Source organism: Glycine soja, chromosome 3, assembly GCF_004193775.1.
Source record: "Glycine soja cultivar W05 chromosome 3, ASM419377v2, whole genome shotgun sequence".
In the NCBI taxonomy this organism is placed as follows: Eukaryota; Viridiplantae; Streptophyta; class Magnoliopsida; order Fabales; family Fabaceae; genus Glycine; species Glycine soja.
The window spans coordinates 20,445,021-20,468,972 of record NC_041004.1 but is presented as its reverse complement, the minus strand read 5'-3'; the positions used below and the strand labels follow the sequence as shown (position 1 = coordinate 20,468,972).

General features: G+C 34.2%; 1 protein-coding gene across 2 annotated transcripts; it reads right to left on the bottom strand.

Moving 5' to 3' along the window:
• Positions 1 to 13,039: 13,039 nt before the first annotated feature.
• LOC114406281 (protein DEFECTIVE IN EXINE FORMATION 1-like) lies at positions 13,040 to 22,373 on the bottom strand. 2 transcript variants are annotated; one of them, XM_028368950.1, is made up of 14 exons: positions 21,992 to 22,373; positions 20,507 to 20,617; positions 20,342 to 20,424; positions 19,339 to 19,456; positions 19,074 to 19,234; positions 18,736 to 18,869; positions 18,244 to 18,675; positions 18,052 to 18,122; positions 16,849 to 17,105; positions 15,985 to 16,166; positions 14,252 to 14,535; positions 14,054 to 14,171; positions 13,797 to 13,979; positions 13,040 to 13,698 (listed from the first exon to the last, which is right to left on the bottom strand). In XM_028368950.1, the coding sequence occupies exons 1-14, from the start codon at positions 22,141 to 22,143 to the stop codon at positions 13,384 to 13,386; spliced, it is 2,601 nt and encodes an 866-aa protein (XP_028224751.1). In that variant the 5' UTR covers positions 22,144 to 22,373; the 3' UTR covers positions 13,040 to 13,383. The 2 variants fall into 2 exon arrangements, with proteins under 2 accessions (XP_028224751.1, XP_028224750.1); XM_028368949.1 differs by having other exon boundaries at positions 18,244 to 18,869.
• Between the last annotated feature and the right edge of the window lie 1,579 nt (positions 22,374 to 23,952).

The window sequence follows — 23,952 nt, the reverse complement described above, 5'->3', positions numbered from 1 at the left end:
TTAGTATTATAATATATAAGACTAATTAAAGATAATTATGATTAAAGATAATAGATAAAGAAAAATCAGTTAAACAAATTTCAAATTGCGTATAATTCTTATATAAAGGTAGAACAGTTCCTTCTCTTAGAATCCCACACGTAAACAATCTTTCTTGATATTAGCGGATTGCTTAAGGACTAAGAAAAAGAAAGAAAGTGGGAAAATTATTTCAACGAAATTGGTAGAGGAGAAGAAGAATAATGAAGAGCACAAATTTCTTGCTTCAAGAGGTAAGTAAAACAACTTTTTCTAAACCTTCATCGTATGAATTATTGAGAATTTGTTTTCTTTATATATATATATATATATATATATATATATATATATATATATATATATATATATATATATATATATATATATATATATATATATACTAACATTATCTAAAGGGTCTTATCATTGAATTAATGAATATATAATTTAACCTTTAGGATTAGGATCAATCTGTACGTATGTGTGTTATGTTCTAGCCATTGTAAATATTATATGCCTTAGTTATTATATTACGTATATAATTGTTGTTATGTATTTGGTTTCATATTATTAATTAATTATATTATTGTTGTGATGTAATTTTGAGAATTATTATTGGATGCACGAAATTAGGGAATTTGATGGTAGTTTCTTTTTAGAATGATATTCTTGTAATTTTGTGAGTTAATCATCACCTTCTAGGAGGGGATGATGATGTACATTTTATTATGAGATCACAATGTTAAATACCTCCATCTACGATGGGGAAGATAGTGGGACGCCATTGCATGGAATATGAACTCATAGACCTTTTGAAGAATATGAGATCTACATTGGTTTTGAGAACCAAAGAATTGAGTCTTGATTCTGAGAATCACTAAGTTGGGTCTGATATATTTGTTTGGATGCAATGAGGTGTTCTCATTTATTTAAATATTTTATTTATTCAGAATGTTATGAATTGTGATTGTTTTAATATGTTTATATATATATATATATATATATATATATATATATATATATATATATATATATATAATCTTATTTTAAATTCATTGTAGATATCATGGTTGATTTTCCAGATTACCGCACTAGCTGAAAACAACACTATTTGCAAACTCCTTTTATTTTTTTTATTCGTTGGGATTATCATTTCATTACAAGTCTTGTTTTCAGAGCACGAGAAAGAAGTTGTTGAGTTTAAGGAGACTTAGAGACATAGTTTTCTTAGTTACATATATTTCAGCATGGTTAGTACGTTAGAATAAGACACTAGATGCGGCTACTTTCGTTATATTTTAAGCGTTAATTTACTTTAGATGCCCAAGTTTTGAGGATAATGTTTTCTTTTTGTAAAGACTCGTTTATTTGACTTATTTTACTATACATGAGATATTTTCATACTATTATAATTTTGGGATTTCATATTCTTTTTGATATATTTTATTACGGGTTGTTATTGTAACAAAACGCGTTACGAATGGTATCAGAGTAGACCTCTCTCCCAATATGGTGTGGTTCAAGGACGAACCAAGAAGAAGTTGGTAGGCAAGTAACACGCCCATCAAATCACACCAGAATGAGAGGGATCAAGAGGTTGTATAGGTATGGAACTGTGCAGTTGAGATTACTTAAAGGAATTAATTGGTACTACCTATACCAACAAGATGCATCTACTTTTCGGTAGCTCATGACTTAAGAACTCCACGGTTAAGCAGACTTGGCTTGGAGTAGTTACGGGATGGGTGACCTTCTGGGAAGTTCCCTAAAAAGCGAGTGAGTGAGGACAAAGCATGCTGAAATGTCTTGTGTTAGTTTGTGGGGTCAGTCATTGATCCTAGAAGCAAGCAGAGTGTTTGTCGTCTTTTACGACTAATTTTTTTGTATAGAAAAGTTTCCAAAATGTAAATAAATCTCCTAATTTATGGTTATTTTTTGGTAGGATTGTAAATATTTCTAGTTTAGTTTTCATTTGTGCTCAGTAGAAGCCTTCCTATTGAATTTAATGTAAATTTCACTTCAATTTCAGGTAAAAAGGAGAAAATTAAGAAGGTTCAAAAAGTGTTGTCTCGCTAAGCCTGAACCATGCGTTAAGCGAGACAGCAGTGGCTTAGCGCATGAGGATAAGCCTAAAGAGAGTTCTTTCACGCCAGCACACGCTTAGCGCGTATGCAGCTCACTAAGCGAGACGGTTGTCTCTTCTGCGCTAAGCGCAAGATTGGCGCTAAGCCAAATATCACTTACTCGCTCTAAGCGCGAGAATGGCGCTAAGCGCGCCTTCGAGGTCAGAAAGCCTTTTTTAAGCCTGATTTGCATAGAAAAAAAGAGAGAGCATGACAACGTGAAAGAGGTCTGAATTGACTGCGAATTATGTGCAGAGAACAGAGGAAAAGTTGAGCAAGGAAGCAAAGGTTCTAATTTTTAGGTAGATTCTAGGTTTTAGAGTTATTTTCTAGGTTCTTAGAGGTGGAGGAGACATCCCCACTACTTTGTAATCTGGTATTTTCTTTGAAACCCTTCTCCTATTTGTGAAAGATGTTCCTTTATAATGGAGGGCTAAAATCCTTTGTTGGGAATTTCTACTAAGTACTTGATGTAAATATTTTTATTATCTATTTGAGGTTATTTTCATGTGTTCAATGTTTCTATCTAAGCTTATTGTATGCATGTTTGTGGTTTGATCACCCATTAGTGTGTGCTGTTAGGAACTTTAGCATTGACAAATGTATTGTTTCCTTGGAACATGATAGAGAAGGGCTAGATAACTGTAGTGCTAGACATAGTGTGCAGGGTTCTAGTTTTTATTATGTTGTGCTTATAATGTTGTTTAAATTAGGCTAAGTTCAACAAGAGACATATGCGAACGAAGCTTAGTTTAAATTAGTCCAAACTCACGAGACATCAGTGTTGGTATTTTTGTCCTCAGCATAGAACACAGGAATAATTTCAAATAGAGAAAAACCCTAATTGCATCAAGTATCTCGGTGGAAGGACCCAACGCTTTTACTTATTTGTTTTCACACTCAATTGTTCACGTTTACTGTTTCTTTGATTACAATAGAATATACCTTTTAAAAGATCAAATATTGCCACATAGGATTGTTTATTAATGTTTTAAATGGCATGGTATTCTTTTAGATATTGGACTTGATCAACCCAGTGTTTAATTGGTGGTATGTAGATTTATGGAACCTAATAGGCGAAGGGCATACGCGAATGATGCACTTTCAATGACCTTGGCTCAGATGACCGAAGTTATGCAAGCATAGATGGAGGTTATCCATCAAATGAATGGGAATGGAAACAGAGTCGTCACCAACTCAATTACGCCTCTGAACCCTCAATACGCAGGGTTATCTGAATTCCGTAGGAATGATCCCCTATTTTTCCATGGTAGCGCAGATCTTGTAAAAGCAGAAGAATGGCTCCAAAAGCTAGAGAAATTTTTTAGAGTCATGAGATGTGATGATGCATAGAAGGTGGACTTTGCCACCTACATCCTGGAGTCTGATGCAAAGCATTGGTGGAACAAAACTCGAGGGAGTTTGGCAACTTGGGGAACTCCTATCACTTGAGAGAAGTTCAAAGAATTTTTCCTCGAGAAGTACTTTCCTCACAATGTGCATATCCAAAAGGAGACTGAGTTCCTCCAACTTTGGCAGGGAGAGATGACCGTTGCGTACGTGGCTAAGTTTGAGAGCCTAGCGAGGTTTTCTTGTTATTTGAAGGATAATCCTCAAGATGATTGAAAGGCTATCAAGTTTGAAGAGGGTTTGATTCATGGAGATCCACTGTGTCCCACAGCACAGACCACTTGCTACAAATGTGGGAAAGTGGGACACTATCCTAGAAGTTGCAAGGGTCAGAGGAAATCCCAACCAAGGCCACAAAACCAAGGGTGAGTCTTTACACTCCAAGGGGAAAAGGTGAAGGAGTTTGATGGTTTGATTCAAGGTATGAGTTTTATTAAAGAAAGAAAAATAATTATACTGTTTAATTTAGGAGTGACACATTTTTCCATATCTCTTGATTGTGTGAAAGATTTAGCTTTGCCTGCTTCTAAATTTCCTTTTGATTTGAGTGTTGCTACTCCTGCAAAAGAGAAGCTTGTTACTTCCATTGCTTGCTTTAATTTTCCTTTAGTGTATCACAGTGTGACTTATCTTGTTAATCTTATATGCTTGCCTTTTTTGGTTTGGATGTCATACTTGGTATGAATTGGTTGTCTTCAAATTGTGCTATCATAAATTGTTTAGATAAAATTATTTCCATTGCTAAACAACCAATGTCAATTAATTCTTCTATATCCAATTCAATTGTTTTTGTTGTTTCCTATCTTAAGTCTTTAGTCGAGGGAGCTCAAGGATACATTCTTTTGTTCTGTGCTAGAGTAGAGGTTGAAAATGACGCATTAGCTATACATGTAGTGTGCAAATTCCAAGATGTTTTTCATGGGGAAGTCTCTAGTCTACCTCCAAATAGGGATGTTGAGTTTAACATAGACCTTGTACCTGGGAGTGGACCTGTATTAGTAGCACCTTATAGGATGTCACCTCTAGAGTTCAGTGAGCTCAAGAAACAATTAGAGAAGATGTTGGAGAAAGGGTTCATTAAGCCTAGTGTGTCTCCTTGGGGAGCGTCAGTGCTTTTAGTGAAGAAGAAAGATGGAAGCATGAGATTATGTGTGGGTTATAGGCAACTGAACAAAGTGACTATCAAGAATAAGTATCCATTATATGGGATAGATGACCTTTTAGATCAGTTGTGTGGAGCGTTAGTGTTCTCTAAGAAAAACTTAAGGTCAGGATATCACTAAATTAGAGTCAAGAGTGAAGACATTCCTGAGATTGCCTTTAGGACAAGGTATGGGCACTACGAGTATGTTGTAATGCCTTTTGGAGTGACTAATGCTCCAGCCGTGTTTATGGATTACATGAACTGGATCTTGAGACCATTGTTGGAAAATTTTGTGGTGGTGTTCCTAGATGATATCTTTATATACTCTAAAACACTGAACGACCATAGGGAACATTTGAGGGTAATGTTGTAGATTTTGAGGGATGGGCACTTGTATGCCAAGCTAGAAAAGTGTGAATCTTGGCTTGATAAGGTGAAGTTTTTAGGACATACCATCTCTTGTAGGGGTGTGGCAATTGATTCTAGTAAGGTTGACATGGTGTTAGGATGGGGGCAACCTAAGTAAGTGACAAAAGTAGGAGTTTCCTAGGATTGGTGGGTTACTATAGGAAGTTCATATAGGGTTTCTCTTTACTAGCTTTACCCCTTACCAAGTTGACTAGGAAAGGGAAACTTTTTGAGTGGGATAAGGAGTATGAAGCAATTTTTCATGAGCTTAAGAAGTGGTTGGTCTCATCACTAGTGTTGATTATTCCAGATCCTTTGGTAAGCCTTGAGGTTTATTGTGATGCTTCTAACAATGGTTCATGATATGTGTTGATGCAAGAGGGTAAGGTGTTCGCATATGCATCTAGGCAACTTAGGACTCATGAGGGAAATTGTCCCACCCGTGATCTTGAGTTAGCAATTGTGGTGTTTGCCTTAAAGATTTGGAGGCATTACTTGTGTGGTGCAAAATTTGAGGTTTTTAGTGACCATAAAAACCTTAAATATTTGTTTGACCAGAAGGAGTTAAATATGAGACAGAGGAGGTGGATGGAGTTTCTAAAGGATTATGGTTTCAAGTTAAAGTACCACCCAGGAAAAACCAATGTAGTGGTTAATGCTCTTAGTAGGAAGTCATTGCACATGTCTAGCTTGATGGTGAAAGAAGTGAACCTGATAGAGGAGTTTAGGGACTTCAATTTGAATGTGTCTCTGAATGCATTAAGCATGAAGTTGAATAGGTTGGAGATTGGTAGTAACATTAGAGACCTGATTAAGAAAGAACAACTTATAAACCAAGAACTGCGGTCATTGGTGAACCAAGAAGGATATACCTTATATGCTGATGGCATAGTGTTATTTAAGGAAAGAGTTGTAGTCAAGAGGGGAGCCTTAGAGAGAGAATTTTAGAGGAAGCCCATAAAGGTAAGTTCACCATACATCTAGGGATAACCAAGATGTATCAGGATTTAAAGAAGATGTATTGGTGGCTAGGGATGAAGAAAGATGTAGCTAGTTTTGTATCTAGGTGTTTAGTATGCCAGAGGGTTAAGATTGAACATAAAAACCTTCAGGTTTGCTACAACCTTTAGAAGCTCCTGAGTGGAAATGAGAATGAATCTCGATGAATTTTGTGATGGTTTTGCTTAAGACTCATTTAGGTCTAGATGCCATATGGGTAATTGTGGGCAAGCTAACAAGTCTGCTCACTTCTTGCCAATTAAGGAAACCTATAAACTGGACATATTGGAAGACCTATACATTAGGGAGATAGTTAAGCTTCATGGCATACCTACCTCTATAGTGTCAGATAGGGATCCTAGATTTACCTCTAGATTTTAGAGGGCGTTCCAACAAGATTTTGGGTCCAACCTAAGTTTTAGCACTGTTTATCACCCTCAAATGGATGGTCAGTCAAAAAGGACCATACAGACCCTTGAAGACATGCTTAGAATGTGTGTTCTTGATGAAGGTGGACGTTGGGATAAGTTTGTACCCCCTTATAGAGTTTTCTTGTAACAACAGTTACCATGCTAGCATAGGCATGACACCCTACGACGCCTTTTATGGGAGGAAGTATAGATCCCTTTTATGTTGGTGTGAGGTGGGTGAGAAGACCTTGATAGGGCCTTACATAGTTCAAGAAACCACATATAAGATCATGTTGATTAGAGAAAGGATGTGCACTGCTCATAGTAGGAAAAAGAGTTATGCTGGCAAGAGAAGGAAGCCTTTAGAATTTCAAGGAGGAGAACATGTACTCTTGAGAGTTACTCCTAAGATTGGGGTTGGGAGATCCATGAAGGTCAAAAAGCTAAGTCTTTGTTTCATAGGTCCCTTTAAAATCCTAAAAAGAGTCAGGCATGTTGCTTACCAATTGGCTTTTCCACCACATTTGTCAAATCTTCATGACGTCTTCCATGTTTCTCAACTCCAGAAGTACGTACAAGATGTTTCACAAATCATAGTTCTTGAGTAGATATAATTAAAGGGTAATTTAACATATAAACCCATACATGTTCAAATCACTAACAAAAGCACCAGGACTCTAAGGAATAAGACAATTCCTTTGGTGAAAGTAGTTTGGGAAGGATTCACTCCAGAAGAGGCTACGTGGGAGCTTGAGGAAGACGTTAGACGTCAATATTTGAACCTCATTCATTGAGGTGTGTTCACTCTTAAATTTTTAATAACGCTAATTGTTAATTCGGTTAAGAAGTATTATTAATTTCAAGGACAAAATTCTTTAAGGAGGGGAGAAATGTAACATCCCAAAAATAATCCAATAATTATTTAGATAAAGATATCTAAATATATGTTTTAGTAAATGAAAATTTAGATTAAATTGTTTTAATATATTATATTGTTATTTTTATTTAGAAAAGATGTTAGTATAATAATATATTAGATTGGTTAAAGATAATAATAATTTAAGATAATAGAAATAATAGATAAAGAAAGATCGGTTAAACAAATTTCAAATTACGTATAGTTTTTATATAAGGGTAGACAATTCATTCTCATAGAATCATACACATAAATGGTATCTCTTGGTATTAGTGGATTGCTCAAGAACTGAGAAAAAGAAACAAAGCGGGGAAATTATTTTGACGCAATTGGTAGAGAAGAAGAATAACGAAGAACACAAATTTCTTGCTTCAAGAGGTGAGTAAAATAAATTTTTCTAAACCTTCATCGTATGAATTATTGATAATGTGTTTTCTTCATATATATATATATGCCTTATCATTGAATTAATGAATATATAATTTAACCTTTAGGATTAGGACCAATTTGTACGTATATGTGTTATGTTCTAGCCAATGTAAATATTATATGCCTTAGTTATTATATTACGTATATAATTGTTGTTATATATGTGGTTTCATATTACTAATTAATTCTATTATTATTGTGGTGTGATTTTGAGAATTATTATAAGATGCACGAAATTAGGGAATTTGTTGGTAGTTTCTTTTTAGAATGCTATTCTTGTAAGTTTATGAGTTGATCATCACCTTCTAGGAAGGGAGGATGGTGTACATTTTATTATGATATTATAATGTTAGATACCTCCATTGGGGATGAAAATAATATTTATTTATAGATACTACCATCTAGGATGGGGAAGAGATTTTGGATACTTCCATCTATGATGGGAAAGGCAGTGGGACATCATTGCATCGAATATGAGTTCATAGACCCTTTGAAGAATTTGAGATCTACACTAATTCTGAAAACTAAAGAATTGATTCTTGTGATTTTGAGAATCACTAAGTTGCGTCTATTATATTTATTTGGATTCAATAAGGTGTTGTCGTTTATTTAATATTTTATTTAATCAGAATGTCATGAATTCTGATTGTTTTAATATGATTTTTATTGAAGTGTGTGTGTGTGTCTATATATATATAATTCATTATGGGTACCATGATTGATTTTCTAGATTACCGTGCCGATTGAAAATAACATTATTTGCGAACTCCTTTAGTTGTTTTATTTGTTGGGATTATCATCTCATTATAAGTGTTATTTTTAGAGCATGAGAAAGAAGTTGCTGAGTGTGAAGAGACTTTAAGACATAGTTTTCTTAGTTACATTTATTTTAGCTTGGTTAGTACTTAAGAATAAGACGTTGGATGAGGCTATTTTCTTTATATTTTAAGCATTAATTTAGTTTAGATACCCATGTTTTGAGGATAATGTTTTCTTTTTGTAAAGACTCGTTTATTTGACTTATTTTATTATACATGAGGTATTTTCAAACTATTATAATTTTGGGATTTCATATCCTTTTTGATATATTTTATTACGGGTTGTTATTGTAACAAAAGGCGTTACGAATGGTATCAGAGCAGACATCTCTCCCTGCATGGTGCGGTTCGAGGATGAACTAGGCAGAAGCTAGTGGGCATGTAACACGCCCATCAAACCACACCAGAATGAGAGGGCTTTAGAGGTTCTATAGCAGTTAAGATGACTTAAAGGAATTAATTGGTACTACCTATACCAACAAGATGCATCTACTTTTCAGTAGCTCATTACTTAAGAACTCCACGGTTAAGCATGCTTGGCTTGGAGTAGTTATGGGATGGGTGATTTGCTGGGAAGTTTCCTGACAAACGAGTGAGTGAGGATAAAGCAAGCTGAAATGTCTTGTGTTGTGGGATCAATCATTGATCCTAGAAGCAAGCAAAGCTAATTTGCGAGGTCTCAAAAAGGGCTACCTACTAAGGGTTTTGACCGCTAGAGGGTTCTAACCAAAAAGGATTTTGAATTAAGTGTCACCACATGAAGTGTTGTAGTGTGAGAGTTGTTGAGAAGTTGTAAATGTATCTTTGTTGAACAATCAGCTTTTGTCGAAGACCATTTTATTTTGGACAATGTTATCCTGACCTTAGAGATTATCCAACATATGAGATGCAAATCAAAAGGAAAACATGGACAAGTCACTTTGAAGGTTGATATCAACAAATCCTTTGATATAGTTGTCTGGAATGATCTCTTTTGCCTTTTTGGAGAAGATGGGTTTCCATGAAAAGTGGATTGCTTGGATAAAACTCTCTCTTTAGACTGTTCATTATTCTTTGATGAACAATGGTGATTTTGTTGAGTATATTACCCCTAAAAGAGGACTAAGGTAGGGTGACCCACTGTCACCTTATCTTTTTATCTTATGCACTGAGGTCTTTCATCCTTGATTAAAAAACATGATAGTATAAGGGACATACATGATACCAAAGTGTGGGGGATCTTTTATCCTCATGCACCTTTTATTCACTGATGACTTTTTATTTATTTTGTAGGTCTTTTGAAATTGAAGCTTATATCTTGAAGGACATTCTTGACACCTATGGGAAAACATCTGCTCAATTAATAAATTTTCAGAAATTAAAATTTTTTTACAATTCCAACATTCCCTATAGTACTAGACACTCCATTTATGCACTTTTGGGAGTTACAAGACCATTGGCTCGGGCAAATACCCTAGGTTTTCCATCAATCATTGGAAAAATAAGAAAGAAGGTTTTTGGTTTCATCAAGGAAAGACTTAGGAGGCATATCAACCATTGGACCTCCAAGAACTTGTCAAAAGTTGGTAAATAAATCATAATAAAATCTGTTGCTCAATCTATTCCCACCTATTGTATCACTGTTTTACTCCTTCCTTCCACTCTTGAAGATGAGCTACAAAAGATGATGAATTATTTTTTGTGGGGATCAACTTTGCAACCTAGGAAGGGAATAAATTTCCTTTATAGGGACAAGCTTACAATGAAAAAGAAATTTAGAGGTATAGGCTTTAGCACCTTTATGCTTTTAATCTTGCTATGCTAGGGAAGCAATGTTGGAGATTATTGGCCAACCAAGATACTATGGTTTCAAAAGTGCTCAAAACTAAATATTTTCTTCAAGGGAATTTTTTGGAGGCCAACCTAGGTCATATATAATCCGAGTTATGTTTGGCGTATTATCTATGCTTCAAGTAATAGTCTAAGGAATGTATAAAGTGGAATATTGGCTTCTATCAATCTTTGGTTTTAGCCTTGGTTAAAATCATCACAAAATTCCTATGTTACAACTCCTACTCCCCACGGCCTTGAGACACTAACTGTTGGGGATCTTATAGATCATCAAAGACATGAGTGGCAAGCTGGTTTTATTGAAGTAACATTCAATCATTCAGATGCACATGCTATTCAATCTATTCCTCTCATTAATTCATCTGATAATGATAGGTTGATCTGGAAATTTTCCCTAAATGGTTCCTATTCTGTTAAAACCGCCTACCACAACATCATAGAAGCCATGTTAGGCACCGAACTCTTGAAAGCTAATGGGAATTGGTCAGCAGTTTGGAAGTTGCATACTCCTCCCAAAATTAAACACTTCGTGTGTAGATCTCTTAGTGGTTGTCTGCCAAATAGGTAAAGACTCCTTCCAAAAGGAGTTAACTGTAATTCTCAATGCTATTTTTGTTCACAAGTTTATGAAAATGAATGGCACCTCTTTATCACATGTGAAAAATCCAAACAAATTTGGATAACAACAGCAAAGCTTTGGGATGTCATCCAACCTAAGATCAAAACTGCCGAAAGCTACAATGATTTTATCTTCAACCTTCTCGAGCAACTCCATCCTCATAAGTCAAGTCAATCAGCTATGATCCTTTGGTACATACGGAAAACTCGTAATCAAAAAGTCTGGGAAAACGTTGAAACAACTTCCTCCATTGTTGTCTCCTTAGCGCTTCAATCCTATTCAGAGTGGTTATCTGCCGATGCAAGCAACAACATTTATATTTCAGCGTCTCCGCCTTCTACCTCCCAACAGATATGGACTCCTCCAGCAATAGGTCTCCCCAAATGCAACTTTGACGCAATTATTTTCAAGGATCAGAATGTGTTTGGTATAGGGATGTGTCTTCGTGATGACAATGGAACCTTCATCAAAGCCAAAACCAAGCACTATCAAGGCACACCTCAACCGCAGGAAGCTGAAGTTTATGCACTCCATCAAGCTCTCGTGTGGATTCAGCAATTCAAAATGATGAAAGATAATCTGGCAGCAACAAAACCTAGGGCTTCCCTCTCCACTATCCAAAAGTCTTTGTAAATTTAATTTGTATTCTCACATGTACAACCAATCATCCTTAGTGAAATTATATGATCTTGTTTTCTCTAAAAAAAAAAAAAAAAGCTAATTAGGTAACTCCAACCAACATCAGAAAATTAAATTCCATTCACATTCATTTTCAAAGGTTCAACAGTCAAATGAAACACATTTTCTAATAAACTTGTTTAACCTTCTTTTAAAGAAAATAACCAAGTGAATATAATTAAGCAGTATGGATTATTATCCCAAAATAAGTTGTGCATAATCACGTGACATCTAGAGTTTTTTTTTTCATATTTATTTTCAACCAGGTCAATTTTAATACTAGCATAAAAAATCTAATCTAATAAATATTGAATGAGAAAAATGATTTTATACTAAATACATTTGAATTCACTCAAAATGCAATTACAAAGTATAAAAAAAAAAACTAAGTATTTAACATTCCATAAGTCTAGGAATACTCCACGCTATCTAACACACTCCTTCTAGCACACTTTTCTTGAATAAAGTTTATTAAAAACTACAAAATTAGAAAAGGATCATTAGATGAGATGTGAGACTCACTAAATTTTATGATTTTCAACAAATTTCAAACAACAGAAGAGAATGAGAATGTATAAAAAATTATGTTAGAGAATATATTCTCAACATTAGGAGTGTAAGTCACCCAAGTTAAATCGAGTTTTGCTTATTTTTTAACCCAATCCAATTAAACTTAATTGTGTTTACCTTTTTCTTTTTTTATAACCTAATTCAATCCAATACAACTTTAATTGAATTGATTATCAGGTTGAATCATTCAAAAATTATCACCAAACTCAAAAAAAATAATAAGATATTTTATTTGACAAAAAAATAAAAAATAAAAATATTATTCATATGATAAATAATAATCACTAATAAAATTCAATAATCATAAAACATAATATTGTTTTATAAATCAAAATACTTAAGTTAGTAATAATCATAAAACATAATATTATGCTAAATTAAATTCTGTTAGGTTTTGATCGAATCCGAAACTCCAAATTGGTTACCCAATCCAATTATAATCAATTTCATTAAATTAAAATCAATTCAATTCAATAACTCAATCCATCCACAAAAATTTAATTGGATTAGATTGGACGAGTTCGTTGATTGGGTCCTATCCATTTACCCCCGTACTTAGCATTTCTCTTAACATTTTATTCTATCATATCCACATCAGATGATTTCCACATCAGAACTGAGCCTGTAACAAATAGGCATACACAATATACAAAAGCTGGAAAAAGTCAAACTTGGAGAGAACTGTGTATTAATTATAAATATCTATTTTGATTCAATAATGGAAAAAAGTATATGTAACTCGGTTAAACATTTCAGTATCAGATTACACTACACTACAACATTTTAAGGGCAAAATCCCGACATTAAGGTATCATTCACTCTGTTGCAATCTTCGACTATCTCTAAAGTAACTTTAGCTGAACTAATTTTTCAGCTTGTAAAAGATTGCTCCAACTCCGTGATCAAAGTTCACCGCAGCACCCAAGGCATACATCATAACAGATTCTACTCAATTTGACATAAAAATATTCACATTTTCTGAACTGAGTATATGAAATAGAGTAATCATCATTAATCATTGTTCCTTGAAAAAGATGGCAATGGCATTGAGCCTTGTGGGCGAAGGATTACAAGCACACCAAACATCCCAAGCATTGGAAGAACAAGAAGCCACTTCAACAGTTTATAGTAGTGCATATGGAATGTAAGAGAGAAATCATCAGAGAAATACAGTCCATTTCTGTCAACCATCTCAACCAAAACCGTTCCCATGGTCCTTACCGACACAGTTGGCAGCTTAATCCGATATTTACCAGGTTGACCATAGGTATTGTTCAACTTTATCGTTCTCTCTCCTTGGTAATTACCAGGTACGAGCAAGGAAGTCTGGTGAATTTACACGGCATGAAAGAAGAATGAAACATAAATTGAATGCTTCCCAAATAATCAGTGATCTAAAGAAATTAATTTGGTCAAGAACTTACAGTGACTTTGTACGGTCCTTGATGCCCAGATGGGTATCTGTAGTTATCTACAATCTCAATTTCCACCCAAAAGCTTTTGCCTTCCTCATCGCGGAATGCCCTAGAAGGATGAGTAACATAGATACCTTCACGACTGTAACGATTTGCAAGATTATTTCTTCCTTGACTAGGCAATCTCCATGCCTGAAACAATGTATAAAGCCATTCAGTAACAAAACCGAGGTTGTTTCAATGATCAAATTTCAAACATATCCTGCCTTTAGGGGATGATGAGGAGATGGGGTTGAGAAGCAGAAGACATTGCCATTCATTGTTGTGACAATTAGATCAAGATCATCCCCACCATCAACATTGTCTGCCAAGACCATGCTATACCTGTAAAAAAAATGGCACATAACTTCAAGAAAGTAGAACAGAAAGCATATCCGAGAGATAACAGTTAAAGAATCTCTTACGAAGTTTCACCAATGTCAACAGCATCAGCACATCCAGTAGGTCCATCAATGAGGTACAAATAACCATCAAATGATGTGGTAACAATAGTTAATCCCTTCTTTTTCTCCTTGTCTTTACTTAAATCGACTAGAAGAACTTGATTCATTATTCTTCCATGAGTTTGATATGGATACCGCCCAATAGATGACCCATCCCTGCCATCAAGAACATGAATCTTCCCAGATAGTGTTGGCACAACAAGCTCAGTATGGCCATCCCCATCAACATCACCAACAGTAGGACCCTAAGGAAAATGAGCGACATTCTCAATCAAACTTTGGACAAATGAATCGCCTAAATGGTTTCTAATGCAATGCAAATGTGTGGAAGGAGTGAGACTGTTAGGATATAAGGAGAAGGAAGAGTTAGTTAATATAGTTAGACTACTAATGAGTTAGTTAGTTAGAGGGGTTTATTAGAGATAAATAGAGGAAGAAGGATAGGAGAGAGGGGGATCTTATCATTTGTAGATTGAGCATTAGCTCTTTGTGAAAAGAGAAATCCTTTGTGAAGGGGAAACCCTTGGAGGAGAGTTTTCTCTCCTATTTTCTGTTCTTTTCTTACTAGTCAATAAAATCTTTTATTTTCTTTCTCATTTCAATTCTTGGTTCCTAACAGAGACAAATGATCAAATTAAGCAAACCTAAAAAACATTAATAGGTTCATATGAACACATTGTCTAAATTAAATCTAATGTGCAATTACCTAGGTAAAGTGATATTCACTTGAGTATTCTATAATCTATCATCAACAACAGGAAATTGTGTATCTATCATCAAAATGTAAAATTGATAGCTCTTGAGGAATACTGTGAAGACCTTGACTAAAAAAGTTTCATTGACTTGGTTCATTTGTATTCTGATAAGATAAAGGGACTTGGTCTATTGACCCTTCGGAAGTCCAAAGACCCCTTTAAGATCAAGTCTAATGTTGAAGAGAAGAATATATGATGAAATTAGAAGCAGTCAACAGTACCCCTTATTTATAATCATTTCAGATTGATTTACATTAAAGAGCAACAATAATAATAAGAACTGTAACTCCCCATAACACTAATAGCCACTATACATGAATCTGGCTATTCCACTATCCTAGACATTATTTCCTAGGAATATAAACAGTTTCCAACACATTCCCCCTCAAGCTTATAAAGCTTTCAACTTGTTGGGATAGAAGTCTTGAACTTTTGTTTTCAAAATGTTTTATACTTTTACGGACTTCATCATTTGTTTATGTCAGCCAGTGCCTGTATTATTAGTATTTTTTTAACAGTCTTGTTGAAGAACCGTATTTGTCAATAGTTTCATTGGAGGCCAGCACATTGCTGCATGGACTCTTCTATTGTAGCATGCTCAATCTCTTCATCTTTAAGCCTCTTTTCATCTTCCAACACATCCAAGAGAATGCCTAAAGCCAAAGGGAAGTGAACCAAATATAGAACTGGAGTGATACATCCACTTCCCCTTATGTTTTTCTCTACCTTTCATCTTTAAAATTCAATGTTTCATCATTTTGACCAGTATAATAACAGTCTACATTCATTCTGTAATTATCCCATCAATTCAAACCATTTTTAAAATCCTATATCATAGATATTGATTGCTCTGTAAACAAGAATAAATATTGACAACATACAATGCATAAAATCATGCAACATTCATTAATGCTAAGAAAGATTGTGATAGCAAGTTACCTGTGGAATAAGACTCTTTAGATGTTTTTCCCATATTAAATCTCCTTTTGGAGTCCATACAGCAACATTTCCATGTGTATCAGCTGTAACTAGTTCAATTTTCCCGTCATCATTAACATCAGCCGCAACAACAGCTCCTTGAATCTCAGCCATTTCAAGAGGAAACTTTTGTCTAACCTTACCTATTTGAGAAAAACAACTACTAGCATTTAATTTACCAATGTATAGATACATGTAGCCAAAAACCCTTGATTCAAAATCTTGAGTTTTGACAACTAAATAATGACACGGCTAAAAGAATAACTTGCAATCAATGAAATATCGTAAGCTGAAAATTAAATGCATTCAGTCCCCAATCTTACGATTTCAGAGCAAAACATGTCCAAGTCCAACTTTGCAATGCAATACATCATTCAGTAGGGAAACAGCAATAAAGCAAAGCAGAAAAGGGAGGGAAAACAAAGGTTCATAAAAATGATATACATCTTTCAAGTGAGGAAAGATTGGACGTGCTAGAGAAAGATATGGCCTTTATCTTCTTGAAGACTCTTGTGTACCAGTTTTAGAAGAAAGCCAATCTCATTCATTCATGTTAGAGTCTCAACTGTCAAAAAAAGAAAAAATTCTACTTTTTCATTATCGACTAGGACATCCATATTCAAAATAGCTTTGCTTCCCTCACTCTCTTCTTAACAAAAGGCATGACTACCAGAAATATTTAGAGAGGAAAATAAAAAAATAAGGTAACATTAACATCAATAATTATTAACGAAATAAAATCTGAGAAAATCAATGAAGGCAACATAGAAACCTGAACGTTTTTAAAACAAGAGTAATAGTAAGGAAGCAGTCCCTAGACATTACCATGATGATCTAACACATAAAACAGGCCATATGAAGTTCCAACAAGAATGTCAAGATTCCCATCACCATCCAAATCTACAACAGTTGGGGAAGAATATATGTAGGCACGGAAGTTTGAAGTATCTGTACTCAGATCAAGTTCTGCAGTCCATTTAACTTGTTTCGTATCCAGATTAAAAACAACAATACCACCAGCAACATATTTCCCAATGTCAATATCACCCAGTTCTTTCCGATGCTCCTGGTTGTCATAATACCTGACAGCTTAAAAGGTGGATGATTACTGACAGATCACTAAATCAACAAATACTCATCTGTAGATGCAGACATAATATAAGTAAGAACCAGTTATTGGTATAAAATAGTCAAAAAGAATAATGCTCCAAAAACTTTTCAAAAAGTTGTTTAGAAAAAATAACAAGCATTCCCAGTCTGGCGACCAAATAAATGAAGCAGAGATTAGTAAAATAAAATAGTACGATGGCTTGATCTCTCGATAAAATAAGTAAAAAAGAATAAAATAAGTTTCACTGATGTTCTTTTTTGCAGAAAGCCATTATCTGGCAACACATTTCATCTCCAGAGCTTAAATACATGTGACTTTTATTCATATCTGAAGTAATAAGTTTATTAAGGACGCAAAACAAGATAATCTTTGTCATAGTAGCTTTCTTTTGTTTTATAATAACACTATTCCTTTGCCCAGTTGCCCACAACTTCATCTTGTAGCTAATTCTTGATAGACAAAATCAGAAAGACCTTCTTAATAATTATATTAATCTTTCTATCCAGAACACCCTTCACAGAATTGGGTTCCATCCCCATACTGTCTGTTCATACAGATTGAGTTGAAGTCATTTATACTAAATCTATTTTGTCTGCAAGTAACACTGAAGTGTGTAGGGAGCTTTTTTTCATCTCTTTATTTTACAATGATACACATCTGGGTCTCATAGGTGTCAAGAAAAAAAGTAAGTGACAAAGGACTCAAGCAACTAAAGAACTATTAAGATGGTTATTCACCTTCCTCAACAGAAAAAAAAAAAAAAAAAGTTAACCAGGATGCACATATGGAATGACAACAAAAGAGCTGTACAGCTAGCAACTTATTTAACCATGAAATTTGAATGACATAATTGTCACAACAGAAAAACAAAATAAACATATAATTGAAATTTATAAACTATGTACAGATGGACTCACTCGTGATCAAAGAAATAAGAAACGGCAACAATCATTTCTGAAACACCATCATTGTCGATATCAGCAATGACCTGGCAAAGGAAAGAAGATGACTAAATAAACAAGACGTTTTTACACTTTTTTTTCTTACAACTAAGCAGAATGAAGATTTAATAAATTTTATAACAATAAAAAGTTAAAGCAGGAACTCACAGGAGTGCACAAGATGTGTGAGTCAACATTCACATAATCTTCTAATTTTTCATGTTTAACTTCAGTCCATTCTTCATCACCCCACATTGTTTCATCAACATAATCATCATAATCATAACTATACTCATCAGCCAGATCTTCACTATTACGGAATAACTCAAAAGATGAATCAGCATCTGCATCCAGGCCTTCATCATTTTCCACAGTTGCAGCATGAATACCCTCTTTAACTTTGGATTCAGAACTGCCTTGCACTGCTCCTTTGGAATTGTTATCTTCCAGAAGACGTCTCCCAGTGCTGGTTTTATTATCAGCATGAACAGTTTCCAGAGACCCAGCATTCACAGAGGAATTATCCACAACAGTTGGCACCTTAATACTCTCGTCTACTTGACTTCCATTTATTTTCTTTTCTGGCTCAGGATTAGGCACCTTAATAATCTCATCTATTTGACTTCCATTTATTTTCTTTTCTGGCTCAGGATTAGGCACCTTAATACTCTCATCTACTTGACTACCATTTATTTTCTTTTCTGGCTCAGGATTGGACAAATTTTTTGTCTCAAGGTGGTTTTCTGTTGATGTGGCAGCTGAAGATTTGGCTTCATGTCTACTTCCATTCATTTCTACAAGGAGAATCATTAAGATAAAATTAATAATTAATTAATTAAATGTACATTTTACAACACACGAAGCCCAAAATTGTACTCAGTTGTTGAACCCTGTGACTGTGATTAAATCCATTTTACTAGGTTGATAATGAAAATAAGAGAATCTCTTAACCCACTTACACAACAGTGATTTGAGTAGTAAGCACAGCAGAAACTTACGAGACATAGAATTCTTGATAGTAGCATCTTGGACAAGTTGGTCATCATGAACATCTGGATGAGAACGGTCCACTGGGTCAGGATCCAAGCCCACAAACCATTTTTTTAGCACCTTCCTACGCGGAACTTCAAGCTTATCTGACATCATATAGCCCGAAACCCTAAAATTGGTAACTTATTACAACCTTGATAAAAGCACCTCAAGTAATGGGTAATTGTTCATGGAAGCAAAATTTTGAAAATATGGAAAAGAAAAAAAAGTCACCTGAAAAACAGCACTTCACCATTGTAGGTTGCCAAAGCTATTTCTCTCACTCCATCTTTGTCAATGTCATATAGAAGAGGACTAGAATGCACAGTTGATTGGTGGAAAGCAGGCCAGCCTGAGAACCATTCAGAAGATTATGTTTTATAAAACTCAAAATCAAACCTAAGTTAATCAATCAATCACAATAAGGACAAGCTTCGATCCTAAGCATTAACAATCAGTTTATACAAGTCTGAACAGTGCATTAACATTGATCCCTTTCAGTATTCCCTCCCCACCACCACCTTACGTAGCAAGAGTAATTTATTATTGTTCCTTAATCAGGAGTCACACAGAATTCTAGGCCTTATTAACAAGTTACATGTGCTGGGGACATGCAAGGTCAAATCTGCTTTCAGTATAAAGAACAACTAAGCCCATGTGGCTACATTATATTTTATTGCCAAATTTTACACATCTCAAACCCAGACAAAAGTTGAGGGTTGTGTTACGCAACTGGCAACCAAAACAAAACTTTACCAATTATTTCAGATTATGAACAATTCAACATTCTAATGGTAGGTCATTAACCATGTGTAATGCACCATGTAGCTCAAGTAAGATGTTACATAAGCTACAGCTACTACATTAGCTTCCAGAAGTGGTGCAAAATAGGCACAGGCCAATTGCGGTGATTAGAATAAGCTTTTGAATCTTTTACCTCTCTCTGGTTACATAAGATCTGTAAGTACTCACCTTAGCTACTCATTAATTCTCATATAACTTGCAAAATTTATTCTGAGGCTAAACCTCTTTTAATCACAAGCCTACAGGCTACAGCCTACCTCCATATTATAAAATACAATCAACCTTAATTTATCTACAATAAAACCATAGTAAAATAAAATTGATCAAGGGAAGGAGCACATAGTTTATCCTCTATAAATATCCCAAGCTCATCGGCATCATCAACCCAAGCCTACCACAATAAGAAAAATAGTAAAACCCCACATTCTTTTACCTGGCATTTTGTCCCCATCAGCACCTTCTAGAACCTCAAGGTAGTGAACAAAAGACGGAACCACAATCTCAAGCTTCCCATCACTGCAAAACAAAAAGGCAGACATTCAACAAAATGAAAATCACACAAACACAAATCACTCAAAAAGCAAAGCACAAACAATACCTGTTAATATCAGCAATCAAGGGATTTGCATAGATGCTGGAACTAACTTCTGTTTGCCATCTGAGCTCCAAATTCTTGGGGCACTTTGAATTCACAAGTGCATCCTCATCTCTAACCACGCCATAACAGGGAAAAGATATCAAGAGTAATTAAAAGCACAAAATTTATATACAGTTCTACAAACACTTAGGACCTGTTTGGTTCCCTTCTCAGTCTTTGATGATAAAAAAAGTTTTCTAAAACAATTTCACACTACTCAATCAATTTATCATCCAAAATCTATTAAATTTAAAAAATTGTTTCTAAAACAATTTTAAAAACCAAATAGCTAGGAGATTTTTCTCATTTTCTTTTTTCATTTTTCATTTTGTTCAACTTCTCCCTCAATTCCACACTCTAGTTTGTGCCTTGCACTACTCTTCAAAGTTATCTGAGAAACCTTGTTTAGGTGCATTTTGAAAACTAAAAACAGTTTTTGAAAATGGAAATCAAACACACCCTTATAGGATTATTCTCTAATTAGAATTAGAGTTTCAACTAGATAACAACCTTTAACACAAACCATTGCTAAGCAGGTTATCAGAGTCAAACTCCAATTCTATTAGAGAACAACACTAAAACCACCTAAGCAATTGCATTACATCTAAGTTTCATCCTAATCAAAACGTGTGATTGTTCAGCATATTTTAAATAAATAATTATCATTTTCTCTAGCTTGGTAGAAAAAGCAATCAGCTTCCGAATTAAACAGGCTACCAAGCAAGCCTTAAAATCGAAAGCCATTAAGCTAATGTATGAGACAAAACAAATGAATGAACTAGTGTTCCATTCTCTAATCTCTAAGTAGAAATAGAATTTCTACTCAATACCTACGTTAACCTTTAACAAAAACCTTTATTACGCAAATTATCAGAGTCAAACTCCAATTCTATTAGAGAAAAACACTAAAACCACCTAAGCAATTATATCTTAGTTTCATCATAATCAAAACGTGTGATTGGTTCAGCATATTTTTAAGAAATAACAACTATTTTCTCTTGCTTGGTAGAAGAAGCAATCCGTTCCTGAATTAAACAGGTAACCAAACAAGCCATAAAATCGAAAACCATTAAGCTAATGTATGAGTTGGAAGCAATGAATGAATTAGAGTTTCATTCTCTAATTAAAATTAGAGTTTGAACTCGATAACCTATGCGAACCTTTAACACAAACCTTTACTCCTCATATTATCAGAGTCAAACTCCAATTCTGATCGAAGAACAACCACTAAAACAACCTAGGCAATTACATATAAGTTTCACCCTATTCAAAAAGTGTGATTGTTTCAGCACAATTTAAAGAAACAACCATTATTTTCTCTAGCTCGGTAGAAAAACCGATCAGTTCCAAAATTAAACAGGTTACCAAACAAGCCTTAAAATTGAAATTCGAAAGCTATTAAGCTAATTGCATATGATGAAAGCAATAAATGAATGAGAGTGTTACATTTCGGGGTATCCGAGGGAGTCGTCGGAGGCTTCGCGCTCGCGGAAGGTGTTTTTCCTGCTGGAATCATCGGAGAGAACGAATGTGATGTTGTGGAGAAGTAGCAGAGAGAGCAGAAGAAGAAGAGGCTTTGTCCGCAAGCACGGTTTCATGTCATCTACTGTGGAATCGGCTCCACCAGATTGGTCAGTGATGCGATTTGGTAGAGTTGAGTGAAGCGATAATCAGCAATTCTCTTTCAGCATTCTATTGGGAGATTGTTGGGAGTGGGTGGAATGAAACCCTAGCTAGCGCGGTGGCAGTAGCAGGGTTTCTTTGGGTGCGTTCGATCTGCAAGAGTGCGAGTCAGGTACAAATGTATAAACAATAGATACGATTGTTATAAGAGGGTCATGCTCTCCACTTTTATTGCTACATTTTACTCTCTTGTGTATGTTTAAAATAAAAATAACAAAAGTCATATATAAATGAAAAATAAAAAGATGAATAATCTTTTATGTGATTTTCATTTTTATATATTTAATTTTGTTTTTTTCTCTTATTTTTATCCATTCTCTTAATAACAAAAGCTACTCACACTATTTGATTTCTTGCTTCTCTTTTATACCATTCTTCGTCTCTCTCAACCACTTTACATATTTTTCAATTCACTCGGACTTTCTTTTCCTTTAATAACCGCTCTGGCGCTTTCTCCCTCTAATTATTTTCTTCTTCTTCTTTTGTTTCAACTTGGCTGCGAATTTGACTATTTGGTTTGTCGATTAGGTTATTTAATTTGTACAAGGATAACGGATGGAGATTTGTTTTGCTTTCTATGAAATTATTGTTCTTATTACTTCTAGTTTTCTTCTCTCCCGAGTCATACTTGTGTCCCTTTTTCTTCATACTATTTGAGTGTTGTTGCATTTTTTATTCTTTCTACAATTTTGATCAAAGGTGTTTCCCTCAATGACAAGAATTTTGATACATAACACATTTTTTTCTCACGATTTTTCTCCTCTAGCCTTTTAAATTACTTTATGTATTTATCCTCAATCTTTTTTATTCCAACTCATTCTTACACATCTTTCTATATTTTATTTCATTTGTTTGTTACTAATTATTGTTTTAATTAATTTAACATGTCTTTCATGGGATATGTCGTTATTGTCATTGTCAACAAGAAGACACTTTATGGAAAAAAAGGGGAGAGAGAATATTTTTTTCAAAGCCAAGATTATTGTGGTTTTCTTATGACAATTAATTATTTTTATTTTTAGTTGTGCTATCCAGTTTGTTTTTAATTTTTCTATCTAGAATGTGTCATTGAACAAAATTCAAAAGTTATAATTAAAAATTATTGTATTATATAAATTTTTGACGCAATAACACAATAAAAATACTAACACATAGGCGCGACAACTCCCGTGTTTCCACAAGTGTGTGTGTATTTAATCATAATGTTGATATGAAATATTCACGGCAATGTTAGAAATATCTTATTTTGAAAAGTATATAAAATATTTTTTAAAACAAAAAATCGACTATATGAAAGGACACATTTTTCCTCTTGTACTTTAAAAAAAACTCATTTTATTGAAATAATTCAAGTAAAGCATCTACCAGGATTAAAAATGTAATGGAATACATGTGATTTAAAGCAATTCATGATACATACTTTGTGTTGGATACGCACTACAATACACGATAAACAAAACAACACATGATAAATACTTGAGTTATAAGATTTTTTTTTTGCATGTATATTGTTTGATAAAGTTGTTGCAACTAATAGATAATGTGAATTCAATGTAAAGACAAATATTACAAAAATAGGGTTGAATTGTGATTTTAAAATTTTTCTAAACCTTCTTTGAAAATCAAAGTTATCACCTCATATAGCTTTAAAAGCCGATAATGTGATTTTTCTAAAAAGGTACAATCACACGATGTCAACAAATTTTATAAAAATATCTTATTCA